The sequence below is a fragment of the Tamandua tetradactyla genome, chromosome 3 (genome assembly GCF_023851605.1).
Source record: "Tamandua tetradactyla isolate mTamTet1 chromosome 3, mTamTet1.pri, whole genome shotgun sequence".
Lineage (NCBI taxonomy): Eukaryota > Metazoa > Chordata > Mammalia > Pilosa > Myrmecophagidae > Tamandua > Tamandua tetradactyla.
In genome coordinates, this window is record NC_135329.1 from 172,397,213 (window position 1) to 172,419,397 (window position 22,185).

At 36.4% G+C, this 22,185-nt stretch overlaps 1 protein-coding gene across 3 annotated transcripts in view; it reads left to right on the top strand.

Moving 5' to 3' along the window:
• Positions 1–22,185, top strand: part of PLCL1 (phospholipase C like 1 (inactive)) — a 382,309-nt gene that overhangs the window by 310,118 nt on the left and 50,006 nt on the right. For all 3 annotated transcript variants that reach the window (XM_077154580.1, XM_077154581.1, XM_077154582.1), the window contains exons 2-3: positions 370–2,844; positions 5,240–5,443. In XM_077154580.1, the coding sequence (XP_077010695.1) occupies positions 370–2,844; positions 5,240–5,443 (2,679 nt within the window). The remainder of the gene's footprint in view (positions 1–369; positions 2,845–5,239; positions 5,444–22,185) is intronic.

Here is a 22,185-nt window from a genome sequence, read left to right on the forward strand (position 1 = left end):
ATTTCAGGTATTTCCCTCTGTCTATTCTAATAGAGCAGAAAGTGGAAAGGAATAGCTATACAATGGTTCAGAAATTATAATCTTCCCTTAAATCCTACCTTCTCTGTTGCAAAAGTATGATGTGACAAACAATCATTGATTTTCTCTTAAAGGATACAGAGGATTTGAAAAATCAGATTTTTCTGAACTTTGTTTTTTCAATTTTCTTAGCAAGTTTTCTTTACTTAAATAGTAAAAAAGTAAATTTTAGGACTGCCCCTGTCCAAATAATCACAATATATGACTGGAATCTGATGAGTCCTTAGAGTGTCCTTGAATTTGTCTACTTTCTAAAGGAAATTGATTCATTATTTTCAAATTACTTTACAGGATCCTTCAAATCAGAAATGTGGTGGAAGAAAGAAAACCGTGTCTTTCAGCAGCATGCCATCAGAAAAGAAAATTAGCAGCGCGAGTGACTGCATCAGCTTCATGCAAGCTGGCTGTGAACTGAAGAAAGTCCGGCCAAACTCCCGCATTTACAATCGATTTTTTACTCTAGACACAGACATGCAAGCTCTTCGCTGGGAGCCTTCCAAGAAAGACCTTGAGAAAGCTAAGCTTGATATTTCTGCCATAAAAGAAATCAGACTGGGGAAGAACACGGAAACATTTAGAAACAATGGGCTTGCTGACCAAATTTGTGAGGACTGTGCCTTTTCGATACTTCATGGTGAAAACTATGAGTCTCTGGACCTAGTTGCCAATTCAGCTGATGTAGCAAACATTTGGGTGTCAGGGTTACGGTACCTGGTTTCGCGAAGTAAGCAACCCCTTGATTTTATGGAGGACAACCAGAACACACCAAGGTTCATGTGGTTGAAAACGGTGTTTGAAGCAGCGGATATTGACGGCAATGGGATTATGTTGGAAGATACCTCTGTAGAGTTAATAAAGCAACTCAACCCTACTCTGAAGGAATCCAAGATCAGGTTAAAGTTTAAAGAAATCCAGAAGAGCAAAGAAAAACTAACTACCCGAGTGACAGAGGAGGAATTTTGTGAAGCTTTCTGTGAACTTTGTACCCGGCCAGAAGTGTATTTCTTACTTGTACAGATCTCTAAAAACAAAGAATATTTGGATGCCAATGATCTCATGCTCTTTTTAGAAGCTGAGCAAGGAGTCGCTCATATCACTGAGGATATGTGTTTAGATATTATTCGGAGATATGAGCTTTCTGAAGAGGGACGTCAAAAAGGGTTTCTTGCAATTGATGGCTTTACCCAGTATTTGTTGTCACCAGAATGTGACATTTTCGATCCTGAACAAAAGAAAGTTGCACAAGATATGACCCGGCCATTGTCTCACTACTATATCAATGCCTCTCATAACACCTATTTGATAGAAGACCAATTTAGAGGGCCAGCTGATATTAATGGTTTTGTTAGAGCTTTGAAAATGGGCTGTCGAAGCATTGAACTGGACGTAAGTGATGGTCCAGACAACGAGCCAATCCTTTGTAATAGAAATAACATGACAACACACCTTTCTTTTCGAAGTGTCATAGAGGTGATAAATACATTTGCCTTTGTGGCTTTTGAATACCCACTCATTCTTTGCTTGGGCAATCACTGTTCCCTGCCACAGCAGAAGGTAATGGCTCAACAGATGAAAAAGGTCTTTGGCAGTAAACTCTACACTGAAGCACCTTTGCCATCAGAATCCTACCTCCCATCACCAGAGAAATTAAAAAGAAAGATCATTGTGAAAGGAAAGAAATTGCCTCCTGATCCAGATGTTTTAGAAGGAGAAGTAACAGATGAAGATGAAGAAGCTGAAATGTCTCGAAGGATGTCAGTAGACTACAATGGTGAACAGAAACAAATCTGGCTCTGTAAGGAGCTCTCTGATTTGGTATCGATTTGCAAATCTGTTCAGTACAGGGATTTTGAACTGTCTATGAAAAGCCAAAATTACTGGGAAATTTGCTCCTTTAGTGAAACAGAGGCCAGCCGAATTGCGAATGAATACCCAGAGGATTTTGTAAATTATAATAAGAAGTTCTTATCAAGAATCTATCCAAGTGCCATGAGGATCGACTCCAGTAATTTGAATCCACAGGACTTTTGGAATTGTGGCTGTCAGATTGTGGCAATGAATTTTCAGACTCCAGGTCCCATGATGGACCTTCACACAGGCTGGTTTCTTCAAAATGGAGGATGTGGTTATGTTCTGAGGCCTTCTATCATGCGAGATGAAGTCTCTTACTTTAGCGCAAATACAAAGGGCATTGTACCTGGAGTGTCTCCTCTAGCACTTCATATCAAGATCATCAGTGGTCAGAATTTCCCAAAGCCCAAAGGAGCTTGTGCCAAAGGGGATGTCATAGATCCCTACGTTTGTATAGAGATTCATGGAATTCCTGCGGACTGTTCAGAACAAAGAACTAAAACTGTACAACAAAACAGTGATAATCCTATTTTTGATGAAACTTTTGAGTTTCAAGTTAACCTACCTGAGCTGGCCATGATCCGTTTTGTTGTTCTGGATGATGACTACATTGGAGATGAGTTTATCGGGCAGTATACAATTCCATTTGAATGTTTGCAGCTTGGGTATCGGCACGTTCCCCTGCGCTCTTTTGTGGGTGACATCATGGAGCACGTAACCCTATTTGTCCACATAGCAATAACAAATCGAAGTGGAGGAGGAAAGGCACAGAAGCGCAGCCTTTCAGTGAGAATGGGAAAGAAGGTTCGGGAATATACCATGCTCAGGAATATCGGTCTTAAAATCATAGATGACATCTTTAAAATAGCAGTTCATCCCTTACGAGAAGCCATAGATATGAGAGAAAATATGCAGGTAGGACAAATCTCATACCCCCCCCCTCACTGTCCCTACCCTTCTCTTATTAGTGAACATTGTGTTTTATTAATGATCTGATCCCTCAAAATTTATTAGAATGGTTGTATAAGCTCATGTACCACTGACCTAAGTTCAGTATTGTCTGTGAAAACGTAGGTATATTTTAAAAATTTCCCACTGTGAATGCTATGTTAACTTTGTCCTGGACTAAGCCAATTAATGGGGTATCAATATAACAAAATAAAAATGCTATATATCCATTAAATGTCCCTACTATGTAGCCAAATTGACATATGGGAATGTACATATGAAACAATGTGAAATAGTAGAATATAAATTTATGTGGAATATAAAATATTATATGTATGTGACATATAAAACATTACATATACAAACATTAAAATATTACATATACAAACACATTAATTACAAGTATCCTATGTAAAAATATTTGCAGATATGAATTTGGAAGAGAATTTGAAGTCATATAAAACAAATAATAGCAGTAATAATAACAATAATGAAATATTCCCCGAAAGAACAGAACAAAATTAAACAAACCAAACTTAGTGCTTATACTATTGAAAATAGTCTTCTCTTAGAAATGTGGTAATTAAAGAAACTAAGAAAGAATGTGGGTTCTGGATTACAATCTATATATTCCTGTATGATACTGAACAAATATTTCATATCTCTGATTTCAGTTTTTTCCACATAAGGTAAGAAAAACAATACTTACATCACAGGATTATTACAAACATTAAATGAATATATGTCAATTTTTGCTTGGCCTTAAGATGGAGAAATTCATTATTAGTTTCCCTCCTTTTGTTAATGCTTGTCATAGAGAGGTGGCTATAAATTTTTTCTCATTACTATTTAATATACTTATTTCAGGCTAGTATTATTGAGAAGCAATCAAAAAACAGAAATTTACCAAGTCCTTGCAGTGTGCAAGAACATGCTGGATGGTGGAAGCTGCAGTCTACGTGTGAAAGCAAAACAAGAGAAAAATATCATTCAGTGCAATTTATTCTAACATTTTAATATTAATCCTCACCAAAAAAACCCATCCAATTTCAACATAGAAAACAAGCTTGAAGAGGTTATTTTCCCAGATATTAGAGTTAATAAAAGGCAATGTTAGGCTTTAAATCTTGGATTGCCAAATACCAAAATCCATGATCATTTATGGTTTTTAGTCACATAATGCAGAAACCCAAACCTATGAGTTTGTGAAAATCTTATTTTTACATTAGCTCACAGGGAAATCCTGGGGTCAGCTTAAAATCAATTTTAAATAACCAAATGGTGGAAAAGAGTATGATACAATAAATCACATAGAAATAATTAGATTGTAAGCATTTAACTTGAGATGGGATGCCTCAGCCACTATTTTTTAAACTTAGATTCCAAATATTAATAAATTCTACTTACTTTTTCTGACATAATTCTAAAACAATTGCAAATTCCTATGTTATATTAGTTTAAACATAATTTATATATCTAGCTTTCTATATTATTAATACATTCTATATAAATCTTGAAATCTATTATATCCTTTACATATTTTATATTTTATATTTAAAAGACAGGTTAAGGAGAGTTGGTTATGGAGAAAGGTTTTCCAGGTAGAACTGATAATTTACATAACCACAACATAAAGTCTTCTAGGTTAAGGATTATTTGGAGCAAAATTGATAGAAAAATGAATACCCACATTGTCATTAGATTCGTGACACACATTACAGAGTAGGTACTGTTCACCACTAATGGAATATAAAATAGTCATATTCCCATTTCCCAAATAAGTTTTTTTTTAAAGACTGTAACACGAACAAACGTAACTCTACATGAAATCTATTTTCAGTGTGTGTGTGTCTGTCAGATGCATTTCTGATGGGATAACAAAGGAATACTGCTGAAGGTAAGTGAAATGGAAGGTGCTGAGTAGCAGCAGCCTGCTACCTCAAGGGGAAAAGTCCAAAGGAGATGCACTCTACTGTAAAACCATTGACATAATATCTTCATGATCATCATAATTACAAACCACATAAGGTAGTCACGACCAGCCAATGCTAATTTGTGTGAATATTCCAGCACTCTGTTTTGAAAAGCACTCTAGACTTGGGCCAAAATTTGCTATGGTGATATTTGTGGCAATTACAAAAAATTGAGAGCCGTGAAGCATAACAGTTAATTAACTATTAATTGTATTATTTCCATGCATATCATAGTATTTTTGGTTGGTTATAATCTCGTTTGCTTCAAATTACGTATCTTAAAGATTATAGTCTTAATGAATATGCTTTTGCATAAACCTAGGGGTGCTGGGAGTGATCTGCCCCAGGGAAATAAACATGTGATTCCATGTTTTTTTTTTTCACCACAGAATGCAATAGTATCTATTAAGGAGCTGTGTGGACTCCCCCCGATCGCCAGTCTGAAACAGTGCCTGCTGACCCTGTCCTCTCGGCTCATCACCAATGACAACACTCCTTCCGTCTCTCTTGTGATGAAAGACAACTTTCCTTATCTAGAGCCTCTGGGGACAATTCCAGATGTGCAGAAAAAGATGCTGACTGCTTATGATCTGGTAAGAAATTGTGACTACGTGTTCCTTACTTGTAAAGGGGTCGTCACTAATGGTAGGGGCCCTGTCATGGAACCCCAACTTGTAACACAGAGTGACTGCCTTTGAAATGTGGATTCAGAATAGTGGGCATAGCCTGGCCCACTCAGCTTCCCCTAAGCCCCTGTGGAGACCTCTGAAGCAATGCCTTGAATCCATCATTCTACAGAGTGAAAATGGAAAATCTCTGCTTTAGCATAGAATGAATTATATATCTAGTTCTTAAAACTCTATACAATTTTGCATAAAATAGATGACTTTAGCCTACAAAATAGCCATTTAGTTGTATTACCTATAAGAAGTAAATTTATGTCTCCAGGCTACCTTCAGATTGTTGAGATAGAATATTATTTCTCTGGAAACTAGATTTCTAAGTTAATACTGTTATCTGATTTTCTGAATATATGTGGAATTTATGTGGTAATTACATTTAAGGATAACTTTTTTTGCATCTTCCAATTCCATAAACCTAGTTAAGGGGCAAATGACAAACTGGGAAACATTTGTAGCATTTCTGCCAAAGTATACATATCCTTAAAATAAAAAAGAACACTTAAAATCAATAGGAAGAGAAAGATAGGCAAAGAATATTGTATCAATATCAAGATTAGTTCAGCTGCATGCCATCAAAAAATGGAAACTAATTGTGACTTTAAACACTATCTTAGTCTCTCACATAAAAACCTGGAGATCAGCAATCCAAGGCTAGTATGGCATTTTTAAAAAGTCCTTAGGAACAAATGACTGCTGAAGCACCAACCATAATATCTGCATTCCAACTAGTAGGAAGGAAGAGAAGGAGGGTGTATCCTCTCTCTTTAAGGAAATTTCTCTGAAATAGCATAGATCGCTTTTGCTTATATTATATCAGCTTGGAGTTGACGCATAGCCATACTTAGCTACAAAGTAGAATGGGAAATGTCTTTACTTTAAGGGATTATGTGCTCAGATGAATGTTGTTCTTCTGTTAGTGAGAAAGGGGGAGAATAGGTATTAGAAGACAAGTAACAGTGTTGTTTACGAGGTGAACAGGCAATTAATGTGACCTCCCCCTGTACCCTCCCCAAAAAACAATGAAAATGTAAAAACATATTTAACCTTAGACTATGTTTTTAAATGTTTTTTTATTGTGAACTATAACATATATACAAAAAAGCAATAAGTTTCCAAGTACATTTAAACAAGTAGCTATGGAATAGATTTTAAAGTTTGGTATGGGTTACAGTTCCACAATTTTAGGTTTTTGTTTCTAGCTGCTCTAAGGTACTGGAGGCTAAAAGAAATATAAGCATCATGATTCAGCACTCATACTCATTTGTTAAACTTGACCTCTGTATAACTCTACCATCACCTTTGATCCTTCTCCCAACTCTTTAGGGGTATTTGGGTTATGCCCATCCTAACTTTTTCATGTTGGGAGGGGCTGCCGATAATATGGTATAGGGAGATGGTCAGGATGGTATTGTTGATCCCACGGTGCCAGGGCCAGGCTCATCCTGGGAGTCATCTCCCATGTTGCCAGGGAGACTTTCACCCCTGGATGTCATGTCCCACGTAGGGGGCCAGGCAATGATTTTACTTGCAGAATTGGGCTTACAGAGAGTGAGGCCACATCTGAGCAACAAAAGAGGTCCTCTAGAAGTAACTTTTAGGCATGCCTATAGGTAGACTAAGCTTCTCCTCTACCTACATAAGCTTCACAAGAGTAAGCCTCACGATTGAAGACATGGCCTATTGATTTGGGTGTCCCTAAAGTTTGACACAGTTTCAGGGAATTCCTTGGTGGTAGGGTTTAATAGTTCCATATTCTTTCTCCCATCCCTCAGGGGACTTTGCCAATATTTTTGATTATCTGCTTAATATACTCTAGGATGTATCCAGGCATTACAATAATCTATACAGGATTAAAGGATCTATTTCTTATTCTTGGTTCCCTGTGTTTCAGTTGTTCAAATGAGCTGTACAGATAGGTTGAATTAGATTATTCACTACAGAAAATTTCCATTCCAAACCAAATATATCTTTCTCCATTGGTCTGAAAGAGTATGTGTGGTTCTAAAATATAGACACTGTCTTCCTTACCCCTATGTTCTGAATTACTTTAACCCCAATCTGTTCGGCTTCATTCTTATCTCTAAATATCAGGCTATATAGCCTCTCAAAATCCAGAAATAATAATCACCACTCCAGACTTAATGTGTCTGCTCTAAAAGTTTATAATCTAGGCCCCTGTTTTCTTATAAGCGTTTTCTAAAGGTGACCATGCCGTTGTTGTTCTTTGGTTTCTGGCTTATTTTGTCTCACCAATTGTCCCACGTGTTCATTGCAACTTTGTTCCTTTTTGTACCAGCACAACCTTCATTCATAAGTATACACCATTGTTCGCCAATCTACTTCTCCTTCAGTGCATCCTTCAGCCACCTGCATTCATCGGGCATCATGTATAGGGCCCAAAGTCCACAGTTCATCAACAGTCTCAATTTTAGATAATTTCATTGTTCCCAAGAGAAAGAGAACCAATAAACACACCCTCACCAAATAGGAAATCTAAACCTCCTCTAACTCCTGTCCCTCCCCCCATTATTTACCTCTGCTGTTGCTATGCTTGTGCTGATGGTTTCCTTTGCCAATACTTTTTGATTATCTGCTTAATATACTCTGGGATGTATCCAGGCATTACATTAAGCTATATAGGACTAAAGGCTCTCATTCTTATGTAAAATATATTTTTAATTAAAGATGTATGGTGAGATACTTTTTCTCCTCCGTCAAATGGGCTTTTTTAAAAAATATAGTACCTTTGATCAAGAGTTTAAGGAAAAGAATACTTTCAACCATCCACTTCTAGTGAGAAAATAAATTGATAAATTTGGGGGGAGTAAAATTCGGCAATATAATTTAAATGTTTATTCCATTTGAACTATATGTTTCTTTCCCAGGGATTTATCTGAGCCAGTAGACATGTGCCTAAACATTTATGTTCAATAATGTTTAGCAATAAATAAATGGACTAAATAAAATATATTAATCCATATTAGGAACTACTCTGAAGCCATTGCAGTTGTGTGTATATTATTCTGGTTATAAACTGTACATAATATGATTTAGAGTATATAGTTATGTATGCATTTAAAAATGCTAGTAGGGTATTAACAGTGATTATTTTTAGATAAGGAGAGTGATTTTTATTTTATTATATATATAGTGTGTTTACCAAACTACAATGAATCTGATTAATTTTAAAATTGAACGAAAATGTATGTTAAGGAAGAAAAGAATAATATTTTATCATTAAAAAAGAACTATAATAAAAATCCTACAACTGGAAGAAAAAAAGCCCAGAAAGTATATTCTACTTATGAATGACCATGTTTCTTGTAAACTGCACTTTATAGTTGCCAGGGGGAAAGTTCACCTGTTACCTTTATCTCATTTTTCATGAAATCATTTTTTTTCATCATAAAAGTGGGGACTAAAAGCTATTCAGTGAATAGGTATAATTGCCATCTAAGAGGTGAAATTAGGGTACTAGTTGCCATAGAGACAGACAGTGGAATCACTTATTTCTCTTCTTCCCTTTTAAACTAAGAAAGAAAAATCATTCCCTGAGAGGGGAGCTCAGTCCCCTGGTGTCGGTCCTGTAATAAGCAGAAAAGCACCTGGATCATCGTTAGGCAATTTCCATTACCATCCCCAAGTGTCTGATGGTGCTTCATTTTTTCATTTTCATCTGCCTAAATCTGAACATCAGCTTCTTCTCATTTATATTTTTAAAGTGCAACTTGTAACTGCAGGCATAGCAGGTTTTCCCACGCTTAAAATAAAAGGCTAGAGTAGAAAACTGAAATACTTATAATGATGTTGTCATTTCTAGTTCCCTGTGAAAAATGTTTCTTTTTGGTAGAGAATTGAGTGTAAAAATATTTTTTTTCCAAATGGTAAACTTGGCAGACCGCGGATAGGATTGCAAACACGATTATTGCCTCCATGGGGTATTTCTTTTCTGGGTTGGGGTGGGGACAGATTCATGTCATGATGATACTGGCCTTGAAAGTAAAAAAAAAAAACACACAAAAAAACATGAAACGAAAAACATCACTTTATTTTCTAGGACTTGCCCATATTGGTTGGAACTTTAGTGTCTTTGGTATAGTAGTGTTAGTATTTGTCTTAAAGATGGCCCCTAAGATGCTCTTAGGGGATAAAGATAAAGAGAGAGTGTTTATTTAAAAACTCAAATCCAATCACACCACTTTTCTGTTTAAAATACTCCTGTGGCTTCCTGTGAAAATAAAATAGAAAGTTTTACTGTGGTCATATGGGGCCATTCATGATATGGCCCTACCTCCCTAGCTCACCTGTCTTTCCAGGTCACCTAACTCCTTAGCCTTACCAGCCTCTCCAGGCTCACCTGCCTCTCAAGTCTTGCCTTTCCCTCTAACTTCACCTGCTTCTGCAGGCTAAAGTGCTCGTTCAACCTCACCTGCCTCTTCAGCCTCATCCCTACTCACTGTTTTGCTCATGCCACTCTAGCCATGTTTTCTTCTTTTCTCTCTCTTTCCCTTCCCTGCCTTTCCTCCTTCCCTCCTTCCCTCCCTCCCTTCTTTCTTCCCGCCTCTCCCTCCTCCTTTCCCTCCCTTCTTTTTTTTCTTTCCCTCCCTCCCTCCCTCCTTCCTTCCTTTTTCCTTCCATCATAACAAGTTTCTTGTTCCCATTTCTGCATCATTGCATTTTCTTTTCCTTCTTCATGGAATGTTCTCCTGTATGGGTCCTTTCTTTTTAACCTCTTAATTTTGAGTTCATGTCACCTCCCCGTCAAAACTTTCTCTGCCCACTGTTACCACCTGTCACTCTATCACATATCCCTTCTTTATTTCCATCATCCTTTGTAGCAGTTTCGAAAACTGTTTTGTTTGACCTTTTGTTTAACTTCTCTCCTTCTCCTGAATGTATGCCCCATGATGGCAGGAACCCTGTTTGTCTTGTTTACCACCGTGTTTTTCCAGTACCTAGAACAATGCTGACCCACAGTGTGTTATTAATAGATGCTAGTTAAATAAAAAACAAAACAAAAACAAATGGAAGACGCAGCTTCTACTGGTGAAAATAGTGGCAGTTTCCATGCCATAAGTGAATGTGTTTTATGGTAAATCTTTAAGTCTTCTTTTCTCTACCTCCCTGACATCACTCTAGCCAAATTGCTCCATGTCATATACATGGTTATAAATCTGTAGCTTAATAATAAAGCTGATTTGGATGAAAAAAGTAGAAAAACAAGTCCAGTGTTTATTTCTAGAGTTGGGCTGGAGGATGAGTATACCAAAATGAACAGCTTGGGTGTCCAACTTAAGACTCAAGTTGCTTAAATGTTTGGATTCTCAAAAAGTGGCAATGAACTAAACGGACATCATCCAAGAGGAAAAGTTGGAGCCATTAAAAAAATACTGGTGCATATGTTTGTTTGGTTTATTTCAATATTAAGAAAGACAAATTAAGCAGCCAGGTAGTCTGCATGTATTAAAAGTCAACCTGAATGCATCAAATTATAGTAATTAATTATCAAGTGAAAATTAAATGTAATTATTCTATAAGAATAATTCTAGAATTCTGAGTTCATCTGTTCAGATCTTTTTCTGAATTTAGCTTTTCCCTAAAGTCCTGAGATGTTCCCTATTTCATAAAGAAGCACTCACAAATATAATATTTGGAAATATTTCTTCCTGAGTGTTTTTAAAATTCAGTCTTAAAAAACCAGTTTGTATTGATACTGGAGTTGTACTTCTATTGTAGCAGCTGTATTGTAATAAAGAAATCAAAGCTGAAATATGTCTATAAGTGGAGTGGGCATCTTTACACATGTGATTCCCTATGACTGGGGAGGGCAACGCCCCCCATCCCATTCCACATCTTATGTAGAATGTATGTTCTCTCTCTGTTCACAAGTACTTGAAATTTCAGGTAACAATGAATTCCTTAACGTTAAGACTTTTTAATCATTGATAAAATGCAAAACGTTGCTGGAATTAACAAGACATTGGGTTATCAGTAATTTGTATTTTTGAATGAATTTAACAGACCTGTCCTAAAAACCCTGGGAAAAGGAAGAGATTAGAATGACAATGGGTTCCCCAAAATCAGAATAAGATGAGGGTGAGGTTGCTCAAAGAATTACAATTTCGCTTGACAGCAGTTTTGTCTACGATCACCCTTAATACTCTGCATAGGGATGTAAACACCTATCTGGTATTTAGGGCAGCTGAAGCAGAGGTGACTTCAGCTGTCACAGGAGAGGTGGAAAGTGACAGCTTCTAGAAAATGCTCTAAAGTGACCTGGGAAAGTTATCAATCAAAGCTCAGGTAAATAGAAAAGCCTCTAAAAATTGAAGGGGTAATTGTTACCTCCTTCCCAGGCTAAAGATACGTACAGAAGAGCTGTTGGTATTAGTCTGCTGGCTCTGTAGTCATTGGGAGAATTTTTCAGACACTGTTCCTAGAACTTAATTTGAAATAAAAGCATTTTAGTTGACTTTTCCCATTATTACACTGCTTGTTTTGTTTTTTTTCTCTCTCTCTCTTTTTGGCTCAGATCTCTGAAAAAGCAAGCATCCCTTCCCTACCCTAGCACTTCCCATTCTCTGAGGAAATATCCCCCTGACATAAGTAATACTCATAGACCTGAGCACATGTCAGCTTATTTCAATTCACTGAGTCACTGCTGTTTTAAGGCTAATATAGTATAATTAATTTTGGAAATAAAGGTGATATAATTGTGTTGTTCTGTTTTCTCATTTGAGATACATCTTAGTCTTGGGTGTAAAAAATTAAAGTCTGTTGAAAGAGTTGCCTCATTTTAGCGCCAGGCATTGGAGGTATTTATTTTTGCAAACATTTGCTGAGCTCCAACATGTGCAAACCACTGTGTTAAAAACTGTGGAAGGCGTAGCAGACCCTGTGCTCAAGTAGGAGTTGCCATTTATTAAGCTCCCACCCAGTCCCATGAGTCTATGATTGGCAATATGCATACATTATCCTTCATTTAACATGGAATTGTAATCGTGGGCAATTACATTTGAAGATACTTTGTAAATTCACTTGGACACTATCAAAATTCATGTGTTTGAATAGGTTTGACTTTTTCAGTAACAGTCGTTTTTTTTTGTTGTTTTTTACAATTCCACAATTTTCGGTTTTAATTTCTTGCTTTCTCACAAGGTACTGGAGGCTAAAAGAAATATTAGTATAATGATTCAGCACTCATACTCATTTGTTAAACCAGATATAATACTGTTTTTATATACACAGATTTAGTATTTTCAAAACCCATCTTTAGTCCCAACCTACAATTTCACTACTCTGGTTAGATTTCTAAATTTGATTATGTCTTAAGAATAGATGAAAGAAAATGAACACATCAAAAACTGAGTTCATCTTTTTATTTTCTAGGTACTCATACACCCTTATTGACCACTACAAAAAATACTGCCGTGTATATGGTTCCCAGTTCCTCCAAGTCATTTTCAAACCCTCTCTCTCCATATTAACTTAAGTAATATCTTGTTTTATCTTCTTAAGTAAAATCTTGTTTTAAATTTGCTATTCAATATTAATGAGATCTATTGCTTCTTTCTTCATGGCATCTCTCGTATACCATCCATTTTCTCATGTCGGCATAGCCAAGGTGTTGGCTCTCTTCTGCTGCCTGAATTTTTCAACATGGTCAAAAATCTTCCATATATGATTCAACAGCTGGAATAATCCTCCTCATATACTTTAAAAAGTTTAAACTAGTCTTGTAAAGCCCTTTACCTACATGTGCTTCCTGTTTTGCCAACCTTGTTTTGTATTTCCTTGTACTTGAACCATGTCCTTCAGTCAAGTGAATTTACTCCTTTCATCCTCCATTCCTTTGCATTTCCATTCCACCTCACTTGGAGTGCTTTTCTAGCCCATTAGTCTAAGTCCAGTGCTTTGTCCTAACCTCTCTCAAAACTGATCTTATTAAGAAAACATTCATTTGTTGACTTTATTTATGATGCATTTTGTGATATCATATATAAGGAACTTTAGTAGATTCTGTACAATATAGAGACAAATAAACAGAGACAGTATCAGCAAAAATAACCATAAGGTAAAGCATGAAAAGTGTGACTCGAGAAATATAAGTAAAATGCAGTGGGAACATATATATTTGTCCCATGTAAAATAATACTTTCTCTTTTGATATATCATTTTTATAAATGTCCTTAGGCTTTTTATTAGTCAAGTTAACAAGCACATTTTGGACACCTGTTATGTGAAAGGCACAGTACAAGATGCTGGGGAAATAAGTGGTATAAGGCAAACTTTCTCTCCTTAAGGAATGGGAAATACTGATGGAGAGGCAGGGCTGCACCTAAAAGGGAAGGAGCAGTGATGCACAGTGCCTAGAGAGTAATGCAGATGCTATTTTATGCCCTGGGCTAGAGTCTAAAAACCTAGAGTCTAAGAACTTTGAGAACTTTTTATAGTGACTAGTTATACATTCCCCTACCCCATCCCATACCCAGAAGAATTTTGATTGCAAATAATTTTGAAAGAAAAATAAATATTGTCTAATGTTTCTGTGATTTTCTTTAGATAATGTTCTCACCTTTCTAATTTTTCATGCATAGTCAAGAAATATTTACCTAATGTATTTTGTCCTTTTAAGTGTTTTAAATTTGTATGAAAGCTTTTGGATAGATAGTGTTTTGAATATATAACTGTCAGAGGTGGAATAGCTGCAGGAGATTCAAGCTACAAAAATCACCCCACACAGAAGCTTTCAACAATCGGTATGATCTGGCAGAAATATCTTTCTCAAAGGTCAGAAAACAATGAAAGGATTGCAGTTAGAGGATGAGTGCTGAATCAAGAAAAGGGATACTTCAAAGCAGTAGGATCTCGTGGTGCCCTGGCTGGCCCTCCCCCCACCCTTCATCAGCTGGGCTTGGGGCCAGCAGTGCTCCCAGGGCAGATTCCTGGTCCCAGTTCAGAGGAGAGAGAAGAAGAATTCTCATGGACATACTGGGAGAATGTGCATCTGGCCCAGTCTCTCTGGTGGTGGCCTGAGGGACTCGCTGTCCCAGAACGTGCCCTGCATGCGGAAGGCGACTCACAGAGCTGTCCTACAGAATACTGTGGGAAAGTAGTTAAGTTGCACTGCCTGGTGCAAACGATTACTGACTGTAGAATATACAGTCCAGCACTTGGGAAACTGTTTCCTAGGTAAGAGGAAATATTTGTACCTGTGTAAGCAGGCAGAGGAGAGATTCCTAGGGCCAAATGTACATGCCCCAAATAAGACACATGTGTAGAGAGGACCAGGAACAACTCTACATTTTGGCCTGGAGCTATTTTCCAAATTGATTGTATGGAGAACACTTAAAGAGGTCAGTCTGCAAAGACTAAGAAAGATGTTTTCTCATTTTTACTTTTTATTTTTGGTTAGCTCCAGGGTAGCTGGATATAAACTTCAAGAATAGAGGCCTTAGAATCTAAGTTCGTGGAGTAACACATTAAAATATCAAAGTTTTCAGATTTTAATGACAGATTATATAAAACATATGAAGAAAGGAAGCAATGGCCCAGGCAAAGGAAAAGATGAAAGTATCAGAAATCTTCAATGAGGAGGATCAGATCTAGGACATTCCAGACAAAGCTTTTTAAAAATAGCCCTAAATATGCTCAAAGAGCTCAAGGAAAACATGGACAAAGAACTAAAGAAAAGCATGAAAATGATACATGAACACAAAGACAATAACAATAGAGAGATGGAAATTATGAAAAGGAACCAAACAGAGCTGAAGACCACAGTAACAGAAATTAAAAATTCCCTAGAGGGCTTCAACAGCAGAAGAAATAATTAGAGGACTTGAAGATAAGACAATCAAAATAATTCAATCTGAGAAACAGAAAGAAGAAAGAAGAAAAGTGAACAGAGCTTGAGGAACCTATGGCACAGCATCAGATAAACCAATTTATACAGTGTGGGAATCCCAGAAGAAAGAGAGAAAGAAACAGAGGGAATATTAGGAGAATTAATGGCTAAAAACTCCCCCAAATTAATGAAAGAAATGAATATATACATCCAAGATGCTCATTGAACTCCAAACACAATAAATCCAAACCACATCATGTTATAATCCAACTGTCAATTGCCAAAGATAGAAAATTCTGAAAGCCACAGGAGAGAAGCACCATGTCACATACAAGGGGATCCCAATCAGATCCCAATCAGTGCCAATTTCTCCTGGAAACTATGGAGGCAAGAAGACATATTTAAAGAAGGCAGTGGGAAGACATATTTAAAGTGCTGATAGCAAAAAATTGCCAACTAAGAATTCTATGTCTGGCAAAATTGTCTTTCAAGAATGAGGGAGCTATTAAGACATTCTCAGATAAACAAAAGCAGAGGGACTTTGTAACCACTAGACTTTGTAGACCCGCCCTACAAAAGTGCTAAAGAACACGAGTTCTGCAGATTGAAAGGAAAGGATACTAGACAATTGACTGAAGCCACATGAAGAAATAAAGATCTCCAGCAAAGATAATGTAAGTAGCAGTACTATTGTATTTTTGATTTGTAACTCCACTTTTTATTTCCTATAGAATCTAAAAGGCAAATGCATAAAATGTAATGATAAATAAATGGTTTGGGACTCATAACGTATAAATACGCAATTTGTGATGAGAATTACATAAAGGTTGTGAGATGGAGGGTTATGGACACAGTCTGTGTATACTGTTGAAGTTAAGTTGCTATCAAAGCAAAATAGATTATTTAGAATGTTATATTTAAGTCCCATCATAACAACAGAGAAAATACCAGAGAACATAGAAATTCATAGAGACAGGAAGTACCAGGGATGAGGGCAGAGATGATGGGGAGTTAAGCAAAATGAATAACAGGGTTTCTATTTAGGGTGAAAGGAAAGTTCTAGTAATAAATGGTGGTGAGGGAATTGCAACATTGTGAATATGCTAAATCCCATAGAAAGGTCTGCTTGTTGAGGGGTTGGGATGGGGAAATGTATGTTGCATATACATTTCCACAATTAAAAAAAAAGAAAGAAAGAGAAACTATAGAGTTAATGATAATTAAGTATAATACATGATCCTGTCTGGGATCTAAGAATGGTGGAGAAGAGGCTCAAAAGGACATTATGGGGACATAAGAAAATATTGGAATATAGAATGTAAGTTTTTTTTATCAATAAACTTATGGAACTTTGAACTTAAGTGATTATATAAGTGAATTATATGTTACTATCTTTGTTCATAGGAAATGTGCATGTAAGTACTATGTGTTCAAGGAGCATAATATATGCAACCTGCCCTCACGTGTTCAGAAAATAGATAAGATATTTAGATGATAGATAGATAGATAGATAGATAGATAGATAGATAGATAGATAGATAGATAGATAGAATGATGGCAAAAGGGCAAAAGTTTAAAATTGGTGGATCCTGGCATCTGTGATGTGGGGTATATCAGAGTTCTCTGTATGGACTTTGCATTATTTTTGCTACTGTATTGTAAGTTTGAAATTGTTTCAGATTAAAAGTTAAAATCAAAACAAAAACAATCCAAAGTAAAGGATTTGGGGAAATAAAAAAGGTAGCCTCAAGAGAATGGCAAGGCAAAGCATGAACTGGGAGAAAGCGTTTATTTTGTACTTCTGGATAAATTTTTTTTAATCTTTGTTCCCCCCTTTTATTTATTTATTTTTAATCTATATGTTTTACTCATCTCTCCATACCCTAGATAAAAGGAGCATCAGACACAAGGTTTTCACAATCACACAGTCACATTGTGAAAGCTATATCATTATACAATCATCTTCAAGAAACATCGCTACTGGAACACAGCTGTACATTTTCAAGCACTTCCCTCCAGCCCTCTCCAATATACCTTAACTAAAAAGGTGTTATCTATATAATGTGTAAGAATAACCTCCAGGATAATTTCTCAAATGTGTTTGAAATCTCTCAGCCATTGAGACTTTATTTTGTCTCATTTCTCTCTTCCCGTTTTTGGTCTAGAAGGTTTTCTCAATCCCTTGATGCTGAGTCCCAGCTTATTCTAGGATTTCTGTCCCACGTTGCCAGGAAGGTTTACACCCCTGGGAGTCATGTCCTATGCAGAGAAGGGGAGGGCAGTGTGTTTGCTTGTTGTGCTGGCTGAGAGGGGCCACATCTGAGCAACATAAGAGGTTCTCTGAGGGTGAATCTTAGGCCTAATTTTAAGTAGGCGTGGCCTATCCTTTGTGGGGATAAGTTTCATCAGAACAAACCCGAAGATTGAGGGCTCAGCCTATTGCTTTGGTTGTCCTCACCGCTTGTGAGAATGTCAGGAATTCTCCACATGGGGAAGTTGAATTTTCCCCCTTTCTCGCCATTCCCCCAAGGGGACTCGGCAAATACATTTTTATTCACTGTTCAAATCACTCTGGGATTTATTGGGGCACCACTCTGGACAAACCTACAAAATCTCATGCCCTACTCAGGGTTCCATGTACTTATGGTGTTCAGTTAAACTGTCCACTTAAGTTATGTTAGGAAATGCATTAGTCAGATTATAAATTTTGTACAAATAAACATTTTTCTTTAGTCTTACACATAAGTTAAAGTTTTAAAATATGAATTATAATCTATTTTTAACACCCTGCAGTACTGACATTCCTTTGTTCTTCCTTACGCAAAAACATTTTAAAATTTGTACAGGGCGGGCCGCGGTGGCTCAGCGGGCAAGAGTGCTTGCCTGCTATGCCGGAGGACCTCGGTTCGATTCCCGGCCCCAGCCCATGTAAAAAAACAAACAAACAAACAAAATATAATAAAATAAGAAAATGTTTAAAGATGTTTCCCTTTCTTCCATCCTTCCTTCCTTCTCTGTCTTTCTTTCCTTCCTTTAAAAAAAAAAAAAAAAAAAAAAAAAAAAAAATTTGTACAGTCACTATCATTGTACACTCTAGGCATTCCTAGATTATACCATCTCAGTCTTTATCGTCTATCTTTCCTTCTGATTTTATTTGTGCCCCCAGTCCTCCTCCCTCTATCATTCTCACATTCAGTTTCAATCAGTGTACTAACATTATTGTATTACAGTTAGGTAATATTGTACTATCCATTTCTGAATTTTTACAATCAGTCCTGTTGTACAATCTGTATATATCCAGAATTATCAAATGAATCAATAATCAAAGACAGATTGACAATGAAAAAAATAACCCCAAAGCATTCTCCAAAGGTGACTTCTATGTTGAATTATTTAATGTTAACAGAAAAGTTAAACTTTATTATGGTCAGAGCAACAGATTTTTGAAGATAAAAAAGACATCAAAACAGTCTAGAGAACACAAGTCAAGGGTTATTTAATATTTTACTGTCACTTGGAGATGTGATTTGGCATGCAGTTAATTATGCTGGCATGACCAGAAATCTGGCAAAAAAAGCTAATTGCTTTCTAATCACATTCTCAGTGGTGCCAGTACACTGGCAAGTATCACCATTAGGCCAAACATAATGGGTTGGATTAAGTGCATTTTCTTATTTTAGGGTCATTACCAAAATATATTCATCCTCATATGGGAAAAAATTCTATAGTCCCTTCATGAAGCATTGCTTATTGAAGTTAATTTGAATTAAAATTAGATAAGTCAAAGATAACTCTCCTTCCACCACTCACTCTCGCTGTGATGTTTGTGAGGAACTTTATATTAGTTAAATTTCAAAAAGTATAGTGACTTGTGTAGTAATGGGATCCAGAAAAACAACAGGCTGCTGGCATGTGCCCAACCAGAGCTGATTAGTGAAAAAATAAGATGTTATGCAGTGCATTGAGACTTTCTTCACTTGTGGGTGTGATAATGTTTTCTGACACATTCTCTGTGTAATGTAGAAATGTCATCATTTTGAAGGTTGACAAAATTTCCACTTGGTCCCAGGTCCCAGAACACTGGATAACAGAAATGCATCAATAAGCAAGTGTTTCAGGCTACCTCCTTTGGCGAACATTGTGTATGCATCCAAAAGTTTACTTTGCATTCCTGAATACTAAAATTCTTGCAGCATTTTTAATCAAAGGCAGTGAGGTTGGTCAAGTTTACCTAAAAATTCTGGATTATAACTTATTCTGGACTAAATAAATTAGTCACTAATTTCATAAATTGGCTAAATTGTAATCATAGTTGAATAAAGACAAACATTTCTAGTGACTACTCAAGATATAGCTGACAACATATTGAGAAACAGGATAAGTGGAGTAAAGAAAAGTTAAAATGATCCCTTTATGCTGAAAGCAGCCCACTGACGTTGATCCTGTTACTATCATAAATGTGCAGACAAACTTCCTTTGAGGTTTGTTCTGTGTGAACTCTCTTGTCCTGGGCCATTATAAATTAGGCTTGGAAATGGGCCTCAGAACCAGTCCCAAGACAAGAACACTTGGCTGCATACACTAAAGGCAATAATGAACTTCTAGTAAACTTGAAAAGGTTTTGGTTGAGTTCCAGATTTAACAGTCTTTTAAGATTGACTTTGTTTAAAAACAAAAGATGCCACAATTGCCAAAAAATGGAAGCAACTCGAGAGATGAATGAATAAACAAAATGTGATATATACACACAACAGAATATTATTCAGCCAAGAAAAGGAATGAAATTCTGATGCATGCAATGACATGGATGAACTGTGAAGATACCATATTGAGCGAAATAAGCCAGGCACAAAAGACAAATATTGTATGATGTTACTGATATCAAGCCATTAAAATAAGCAAATTCATAGAGTCAGAAATTAGAATGTAGGCTACCAGGGGCTGGGTGGGAGTAGGGAATGAAGAGTTAATGTTTTATTGGTACAGATTTTTGTTTTGGGTGTTTAAAAAGTTTTGTTAATGGGTAGTGATGATAGTAGCACAGCAGTGTGAATATAATTAACACCACTGGAATATATATTTGAATGTGGTTGAAAGGGCAGATTTTAAATTGTATATATGTTACTAGAATCTATTTTTTTTTGGCATGGGAAGTTCTGGGAATCAAACCCAGGTCTGCAGCATGGCAGGTGAGAATTCTGTCACTGAGCTACTGCTTCCTACCCTAGAATAAGCATTTTAAAAAAAATAGATGCCAATCTATTAATGATGCTTATAGAAGTATGACCTTCCTATTTATCTGATTTAAACTTTTTAAGTACTTTGAAAATTAAAGAAAATTATCTCCTTTCAAGTTAAAAAATATATTTGTAACAGCAGTTGAATTTAAAATGAACCAAGTTTAATAGAATTCAAACCTTATCTTAAACAATTTGAACAGATGGACCACTATAGAATCAAAGAACTCAAACTCAGTGCTTTGATTAGAAGGAAGGTAAGAGATGATGAACTATTTCAGTGCTCTTAAGGAAGGGAAACAAAAATAGTTCTAAAGTAGATTGACTTCATATTTACTCACAAATTCTCAAGTGATTGCCTGTCCACAGTTCCTAACTCATTCCTGAAAAAGCAGAGGATGTATGTAGAAAGAATTTCTATAATGACTGATATGTGTTGGAATTAGACACGGAGGGAGAGGCAGGCAGTCTTAGCAAAAATATATTTGCATGATGCCGTACTTAATGAATGCCTACTGTTCTAGTTTGCTAGCTGCTGGAATGCAATATACCAGAAACAGAATGGCTTTTAAAAAGGGGAATTTAATAAGTTGCTAGTTTACAGTTCTAAGGCTGAGAAAATGTCCCAATTAAAGCAAGTCTATAGAAATGTCCAATCTAAGGCATCCAGGGAAAGATACCTTGGTTCAAGAAGGCCAATGAAATTCAGGGTTTCTCTCTGAAGTGGAAGGGCAGATGGTGAACACAGTCAGAGTTTCTCTCTCATCTGGAAAGGTACATGGTGAACACAGCGTCATCTGCTAGCTTTTTCTCCTGGCTTCCTGTTTCATGAAGCTCCCCAGGAGGCATTTTCCTTCTTCATTTCCAAAGGTTGCTGGTTAGTGGACTCTGCTTCTTGTGGCTATGTTGTTCTGCTCTGCTCTCTCTGAATCTTCTTCATTCTCCAAAATGTTTTCCTCTTTTATAGGACTCTAGAAACTAATCAAGACCCACCCAAATGGGTGGAAACACACCTCCACCTAATCCAGCCTAACAACCACTCTTGATTAAATCACATCTCCAGGGAGATGATCTAATTACAGTTCCAAACATACAATACCGAGTAGGGATTAGAAGAAATGGCTGCCTTTACGAAATGGGATTAGGATTAAAATATGGCTTTTCTAGGGTACATACATCATTTCAAACCAGCACAGCTACTTTAAAAAAATGTGTATTACCAACTTGCACTAGCAATAGGAGTTCTAAATTTTAATATTATCAATATCACAGAACAATTTATAAGGTTGGGTCTGTTCCTCAAGGATACCTAGTTTATACTATTTCATTAACTTTGGGTTTAGTTTTCTTACTTATAAAATGCGGTTGTCCATGATAGATAGTCCTTATGGTGCCTTCCAAATATAGAGCCCTTTGTATTCAGAAATTTAGGTATAATTCAGAAGAAAATTGGAATTTGTGGAAGGTTTATATATCCTGTTATGATGAAAGTTCATCTTTTCAGTACCATAAATATTTATACTGAATCTGCATTGATCCTAGGCAATTAAATATTGAAAACTAAAAAGACA